Source organism: Sinocyclocheilus rhinocerous, unplaced genomic scaffold (assembly GCF_001515625.1).
Source record: "Sinocyclocheilus rhinocerous isolate Xijiao unplaced genomic scaffold, SAMN03320098_v1.1 scaffold5890, whole genome shotgun sequence".
Classification (NCBI taxonomy): domain Eukaryota; kingdom Metazoa; phylum Chordata; class Actinopteri; order Cypriniformes; family Cyprinidae; genus Sinocyclocheilus; species Sinocyclocheilus rhinocerous.
The window spans coordinates 14158-22406 of NW_015642844.1; the positions used below are offsets into that span (position 1 = coordinate 14158).

At 40.0% G+C, this 8249-nt stretch overlaps 1 protein-coding gene across 1 annotated transcript; it reads right to left on the reverse strand.

The window, feature by feature from the left end:
• Positions 1-2662: 2662 nt before the first annotated feature.
• On the reverse strand, positions 2663-6809 carry LOC107756852 (translocon-associated protein subunit alpha-like). The gene is made up of 9 exons (XM_016574159.1): positions 6580-6809; positions 6334-6386; positions 6002-6069; positions 5764-5916; positions 5679-5685; positions 4055-4190; positions 3885-3963; positions 3699-3792; positions 2663-2888 (listed from the first exon to the last, which is right to left on the reverse strand). Exons 1-9 carry the CDS (start codon positions 6795-6797, stop codon positions 2821-2823), a joined length of 876 nt encoding a protein of 291 aa, XP_016429645.1. The 5' UTR covers positions 6798-6809; the 3' UTR covers positions 2663-2820.
• Positions 6810-8249: the final 1440 nt, after the last annotated feature.

An 8249-nucleotide genomic window follows, 5' to 3' on the forward strand; every position in this document is an offset into this window, starting at 1 on the left:
TTAATGTTAGTTAATGAAAATACAGTTGTTCATTGTTAGTTCATGTTAATTCAGTGCATTAACTAATGTTAACAAGCACAACTTTTGATTTTAATCATGCATTAGTAAATATTGAAATTAACATTAGCTAAGATTAATAAATGCTGTAGTATTGTTCATGCTTAGTTCATGTTAACTAAAGTAGTTAACTAATGTTAACTAATGAACCTTATTGTAAAGTGTTACCAATTATTGAGCAGGGAATCAAGAGTTAGGTGTAAAAGTGTGAATCTTCAGAAGGTGAAAGTGCAGCTGATGCCAGAGGAACATCATCATCATCATCTTCATCACCATCATCATCTTCATCACCATCATCATCATCTTCATCACCATCATCTTCTTCATCATCATCTTCGTCATCATCATCACGATGAATGAATGGAAACAGTGTGTGCTTGTTTTTGCTTCTCTGGAAACTCGGAGCAAAGTTTATCAGCTCAGATTGTAAACAGGAGATCATGTATTTATGTATTTATCTTCACCAGATGTCAGATCAGTTCTGATCTTGATTAATATATTAATAAACCCACCTAACCTCTTGTTGGACAGATGTAATGGACTATTAAACACCATAAGAATATTTAATATTACTGATAATATTTAAAGGACCTTAGTATAACAACAATATAATAATATAAAAAATGTAATAACATTTATATAACTATTTAATTGGTGGAAACATTTTTCTTTTGTCTGTCAAAGTGCAAATAGTTTTTCAGCTGACTGACAGCATTATTGCATGTGTTTCACAATGGGCACGTTAATGACATTTTCCGTATGATAAACGAGTCGTTACTGTAAAGATATGAGGAATATTGCTGCATAATGAGTGGATGGAAAGATGCAGGGAGGTAAAGTTCCCGTGTTCAGATTAGATAAAACATGCAGAAGTTTCCCCTCTCTAATGAAGATTATTAACGATTCCACGTGAAACACGCTGATGATGGGACGGGGATCTGTGAAGGGAAATATGAGGCTTTTCAAGAAAATGGAAGGAATGGAACACAAAGAATTTATCAAAATAAGTTTAAGTCAAAAACAAATGTCTAAAAATAAGTTTATTTATCTGAGCCCACTGACATACTGGTTCACTTTAATAACTCAGTTTTGTTCAGTTTCTCACAAAACTTCATCTCTTCGTTTAGCTCCTCCTATGTTTAGCTATGTGTGCTGGACAACCAGACCGAAGTACTGAGGAAGACGTTCATTTTTCGCAGTGCATGCAACATTTAATGCCACGACTTTATGAATTTAAGACTTTCTGCTCTGATTTAAGACTTTTTAAGGACTTGGGACAGGATTAGAAAACTAATTTTAAATTAATTAATAAATTAATTTTTTAATCGCTCTAACGTGCACTCCAAATAAATTAAAATCAATAGAATCAAATCAACATCTCTACTAATGACCGGTTTAAGTTGAAAACTCATATTAACTCAACCCAGAGCCCAACCATGCAATTGTGGATCTGGTCAAGCTCGAATAGCAATTGGCTACAAGACACACGCTTGGGGATGATCGCCCAAGCGAGCCGGCCTCAGCGTGAGGGTGTATAGTGGTTAAAGGCCGAAACACCCAATGATCCTGAGGTACACTACTGAAGAGGTTGTCTTGAACATTTCCCTCAATCTAACTGATTTGAGTCGAGACGGATCCTGATATGGGCCTTTGTCATCCTTCTAATTGAATCTTTTAATTGGATCACTCCTTCCCGTGTCTCCTTTTCTCCGCCAGGAGAGGAAGATGCGGGACAGGGGGGCAAACCCAAGCCCAGACAGGTCTAGTCACCTCCTGGTTTGCTTTAAATTGAAACTTAAATCTTTAATAGTAATCTGTTAAGGGTTTTTATATTTATTTTATATTTACGATATTATTAACAGGCTAACTTTAACATACTGATATTAATAACAGAAAGATAAAGCAACTCGAGGAACGGTGAATTAAAACATTAAAACCCACTGATGAAAAATAAACCCTAAAGATACAATGTGACAAAATCACAAAGAACCAGATCATTTGTTCATTTCAGTTTATTTGTATTTTTCCAAGTACATCCGGATCTGTGCATCAGCACGCGCTCAAGGCTGGTTTCTGAACAATACCGTGACTTTACTAGATTGATCAAAAAACAAAACAACACAAGACAGACAATGACAGTCTTCCTCCGTCCTGAGGAGGAGCACACCGTCAGCGTCCTCGAGTCACGAGCTCGTGCTCACACGCAAATCATGAAGAAAACCAGAGAAATTAAATCAGGCACCTTCTGCAAGCAAACGAGGCCTTTAAAACCAGTCATCATCAAGTCATCGACTGAACAGGAAGGAAAACGGCAGAAACACGTGATGAAGCTCGGAAACATCTCATCAGTCCTCAGAAGAGAGGCGTGAAGATGATCAACGATGAGAAGAATCCAGACGCTCGTAATTACAAAATAAAGCAGACCTACAGAAGCTTGAGCGGCCCAACTCCTCGCGCACTTTCACTTTAAAAAACGGCCTGTGAGTGTGTGTGTGAGAGCGAGAACGTGTGTGTGAGAGTGTGTGTGAGAGAGAATGTGTGTGTGAGAGTGAGTGTATGAGTGTGTGTGTGTGAGAGTGAGAGAGAATGTGTGTGTGAGTGTGAGTGTATGAGTGTGTGTGTGTGAGAGTGAGAGAGAATGTGTGTGTGAGTGTGAGTGTATGAGTGTGTGTGTCAGTCTCTGTTGGCATCCAGTGAAGGACAGACTCGCCGTCTCACTGTAAACACAGATGATGATGATGATGATGAAGATGGCGGTGTCTCTCACTCGTCTGATCCGGCCGAGCGTTTCTGAGTCCTCTTGCGTGGAGATTGTCTTGGAGAAGCTTTATCTGAGAGAAACAGACAGACGTCAGTCACGTGATCAGATGCGAGTCACATGATGAAGATCAGAGCACAGAAACATCAGAATCCAGACTGAAAGAAGCGCTCACCTCTCCGACTCGCCACTGAGCACACGAGAGGAAGAGGAGGAAATCAAGAGAGAGAGCAGCGTGAGAACAAACACCATCAGACAGGAAGACCACACCACACCAGACACACATGATCTTCACATCAGTCTCAAACTAACTCAATCATCAGCTGAACCCCTCAGAGATCAGCTTCAGTCATTTAATCAGCACACGTGCACAGTTCTCTGATGAAGTCACACAGCTAGATATTTCAGCGTTTTCATTGTTTTATATATATATATATAAATTAATTTGTCATATTTCAAATATATTTTCAATTTATAATATTACATTCTTATTATTAATTATTATTAGTTTGCCCTCGAAATATAACATATGAAGACAGAACTATATTACTGTTTTATAAATTGTAATTGTACTTTAAAACAAATAAATGCGTGATATTTTACATTAAAAGTTACAACACTAATGTTTCACTCTCAAGCTTTTATTTTGGTGGAATATCAGTGAAATAAATTAAACTAAACTAAACGTAGCGCAAGAGACTATTTAGTTCTTAAATTCTAATTTAATCCATTTAATCAAGCCTTTGAATTTATAACCACGATTTGAAAAGGCTATTCCAGTTTTATTTAATGAACTGTGCAGACCCATCTGTTATTTTAACTCATTTAATTTAACAGTGTGATCATTGGTGTGTAAAGCCTGCTGTGATTGGCTGACACTCACTGATCTGGTTGAGTGTTTCCTGTGGGATCCAGCTCATGTCCACGTCATTGTGATTGGAGGTTCCCATCTCCACTTTAGCTGCTGGCCGTCTCCTCTGTAACACACACACACACACACACACACTGAAGCACAGATTCTGACAGCAGAGTAATGATGAAGAGCAGCTGATGATGATGAGCGTCTCACCTTGCGTGACTCGAGCAGCTGATGAAGGCCGACCACCAGCAGCAGGCCGAGTCCCGACAGAAACACGTACAAGAAGATCCTGCACACACACACACACAGAGTCAGTCACATGATCAGAGCGCCACCTGCTGCTCAAAGCCTGAACTCCTCGACCGCTGCAGCAGCCTTACGTCTCTCCATCCAGACCGTCTTCTCTCTCGGTGATGGTGACGGTTTGGTTGAAGACGGCGTCCTGGAACACGTTCCCCTGAAACAGCAGAGAGGAAGGACACGAGTGAGTGAGAGAGGATCGAGTCCAGAGACGGTCTCCTCAAACACACACACAGACACGCACGCACTCTCTCACACACACACACACGCGCTCGCACGCACTCGCACACATACACTCATATACACACACACAGTCACTCCTCTCTCACACACACACACTCACTCACTCACACACATATATACAGACACAGACACGCACGCACACACTCACACACACACACACATATACAGACACGCACGCACGCACGCACGCACTCACTCACACACACACACATATACAGACACAGACAGACACGCACGCACACACACTTACAGACACAAGCACGCACGCACGATTTTTGTTACTGGCTGTAACAATATGACAAAATTGAGCCAGAAGACTGAAAAAAGAGGTTGAAATCAGATTGATTAACCTGATAAAGCATTCCTGTTCATATTTGTTACATTTGATGATGTCATACTTTGATGTTGTGTAATACAATGTCTTTCTTTGTGTTCAGGTTTGACTGATTAATGCAAAAACTGACATTTCAGACCAACATTTCAAACAAAAAAATGTAACCTTTGCAACAAGTTGTCTTTGAGAATGTCTAAAAACAACTAGATAATTTATAAGTCTTTTATATAGCGCTCTATAGGAATCTAGTGGCTAAACCATGGAATTGCAGATATGTTTTTTTTTTCTCTCTCCAACCAGATGGAATTAATCTGCCTTCATAAATTGGATTTTAAAGACATTGTATCTATTTAACATGAAATACTGCCATAATTAAAGTAATAGAAAAATATTAGAAAAAAAATTGTATCATTTTCAATGGGAAAAATTTATCATAATTAAATAAATAAATAATAATAATAATAAATATAGCTGCAAGCAGCAATGACCGGGGGAAAATCTGCCATTCAGGAAGAGAACGAATGAATGAGCCGACAGAAGAGAAACACCCATCAGTCTGTGAATCAGAGTTCATCTCAATATCAGAAACTAAAACACCATGAGACTCGGTAAACCTGACACATGAAATAACATGCTGATATTTATATGATGAAATTCATTGAAATGCTCCAAACATATAATGCAGTGATTGAGAGCTGAAGAAATAAAGGCTCCTCAGAAGATGTGAGATGTTCTGGAGGCTTGTGAAGATCATTCCTCCGCTGAGGAACAGTGAAAGTAAAGCTTCTGGAAACAAACGCTCCTCAAAAGATCCTGAGGATCAGATTTGAGACTCTAAAACATGATTGATGGAGAATCAAGTAAAGCTGAGCTGCTTCAGTCCAGTAAGTGTTCATCTGGAGATATTACTGCAGTTATTCTGACCTTTACTTGATCAAAACCAGTCAAGATTTGACACGAGAAGCAGCAGCTGAAGCTGGACGTTTGTACAATTACACTAAAAGAGTGAAAAACAGGTTTAACAGCAAAGTTTGATCATTTAGAGGCTTAGAAACTCATCATCAAATATGATGCAGTATCTTTATAGGGTTAAATAAACTTCATAATCACCTACTGTATTACAGTACAAAACAACTAATAGAATAATGAGAATTTAATGAACAAAATGTGTATCAATTCATGAAAATAATCTGACGATGCAATAAATCACACAATCATGTCTCCTGGCGAGTATGAGCCGCTGGTGAATGTGAGATCGACTCGTTCACCTTCTCCTTTGACGAAGAGGATGGAGGTGTCAGCATTGGGTGAAGCCTTCATCTCTCCCACCAGAGCTTCTTCCTCCTCTTCCTCCTTTTCTTCCGTCTGACAGAAGAAACGACAACATGTGTCTTCACCAACCGCTCAGAGCGTCAGATGACGAGAGGTTAATGCTAGTTAGTTCTCTTACTAGTTCAGTGTTATCATCGTCCTCCACCTCAGCTTCATCATCCTCATCCTCAGCCATCACATCATCAGCTGACACACACAGACACACACACAGACAAGACACACACACACACACACACAGAGACACACACACACAGACAGACACACACACACAGATCATTATAAGGTCTAACACACATCTGATGATGTTAAACTGAAGTGCAGAACTTCTCTCATCACTCATGTTCATGTGATTAAACGCACATACAGAGAGTTTAACTGAAGTGTGAAGAAATGACCGTGAAATCTTCTTATAATAAGTAGTGCGTACTGTACGAGACACGTAATCAATACTAGTCACAGCAAAGCACTTTCTGATCTCTAGTGTACTTTGTAGCGCACTACAGCTGGAGTTCGAGTGAAATTTGAAGTTTGTTTCTTTAGTGGCTTACTGAGAGTCTGAATGAAGGACACGTCTCTCTCACACACACACACACACACACACACACACACACACACACACACACACAGTCCAAACGCGAGCCTCGAGAGCGGATTATCGATGAGGTACAGCGGACTGATCTCCTTATCGATTATTACAGTATGTATCGAGGCCTGATCGAACAGTCAAACTCACCCTTCAGCAGCAGCGTGGCTGGAAACGCCAGTAAGAGCAGCAACAGCAGCTTCTGCAGCAGTTTCATGATTCCAACAGTGAGGATCAAATGAGAAAATACTGAGAATAAACGCGAGAGAAACACGCCTGACGCGCTGAGCGAGTTTACACTGACGAACCGCCTGACGACGCCTGCGCTCATCCGGGACACCGCTGACGTCACACGCACAGAGACACGTGTCGATTTCTGCGGAGATCCACGCATGCGCCACACGCTCACAGACAGACTAATAACAAGTCACAATGCTGGACAAAGCTTTTTATTGATTATCAATTCAATAACTGCGAAACTCTACAAGGTAAATAGCGTTAACAGAAGACAGTGACGCGGGTAAATATATCAAAGTGACGACAAGTGAGAGAGTTTATAATAAAGTAAATAAAACCATCAATCACACTCACAACCTGCTGATGTTTAGCTCATAATTCATCTAGTGTCATGCAGTTATCACGTACTGTGACAGATCCTGATTGAGTTCACAAACACTGTTCAGGCCGATCACATGTCTGTTAGCTGACAGATCAACATGCTACTAAAGTAAATAAACCAGACTAGTTCAAGAGAACAGCACTGAACAGGGAAGCACTGCTCGCATTTAACCACTATTCCTCTTCAAAGCAGGTGAACACACATTACACATAAACAAACATTAGAAAAAGAGTGGTTTCTACACACAGCAGATGATGGTTTTCTACATCACATGGCTTTAGTGCAGATCTGAGCTGCAGTCGTGTTCTTCTCATCAAACATCATGCATCTGTTCAACCAGAAACTAAACTAACTGTTATTGGTTAGTAAACGAACCCTCTCAGTCCACAGCCTGAGTTAACATCGCTACTAGTTTATTTCAGAACTAGTCTGTGACTGACGTCACTAGTAATGTGTGATGATGGCATAATAAACGCTGATGAAGAACAGATCATTAGTGTGAATGACTGGATGAGCTCTGCTGCGCTGGGCAACAATTACACATTTTACACATTAAAAGATGATGAAACTAACCTCATTCAGCTATCAATGACACAGTTATTGATTATTATCAACATTATCAACCTACTATCAGACAAAATAGCTTGTTACTGCCACAGAATTAAAAAAATTAAAAGTAGGCTAACTGCAAATGTTTCTCATTTAAACTTTTTACTCAATTCTGAGACAAAAAGTCAAAATTGCAAGATAAAAACTCAGAAGTGAAGTTTTTTTGAAAATTGCATGTTTATGTCTTGCAATTCTGAGAAAAAGTCTGAATTGAGATTTAAACTTTCAGTTACAGAAAAAAAATCAATCACTTTTTAATATATTTATTCTGCAGAAATAAGCTTCCATATGAATCTAATGATCGCTTGTCTTTTAGCAGACGTCTGATCAAACTCTTCAGACTGCTGTGATTGTGTGATGATGATCTCAGTGTAAACTCTGCACGTAGTTCGCCGGAAGCATGCCGGACCTTCCGGTGCGCTGGACCGTGCCGAACATCCATCCCTCATCGATGGGCTGCGCGTTAACGATCACGTCTCCGTCGCGGAAGGAAACCTCGTCGTGATCGTGAGCGGCGTAATCGTACAGCGCCCGGTACACCCTCTGCTGGACACA

What these genes read in the sequence shown, in the direction of transcription:
- LOC107756852 (XM_016574159.1), bottom strand. Translation starts at nt 6,797, where the DNA reads ATGAGCGCAGGCGTCGTCAGGCGGTTCGTCAGTGTAAACTCGCTCAGC. An exon ending in GACGGTCTGGATGGAGAGAC is followed by an intron (nt 3,964 to 4,054) that starts GTAAGGCTGCTG and finishes GTGTGTGTGCAG; the next exon opens with GATCTTCTTGTACGTGTTTC. An exon ending in AGCTGCTCGAGTCACGCAAG is followed by an intron (nt 3,793 to 3,884) that starts GTGAGACGCTCA and finishes TGTGTGTTACAG; the next exon opens with AGGAGACGGCCAGCAGCTAA.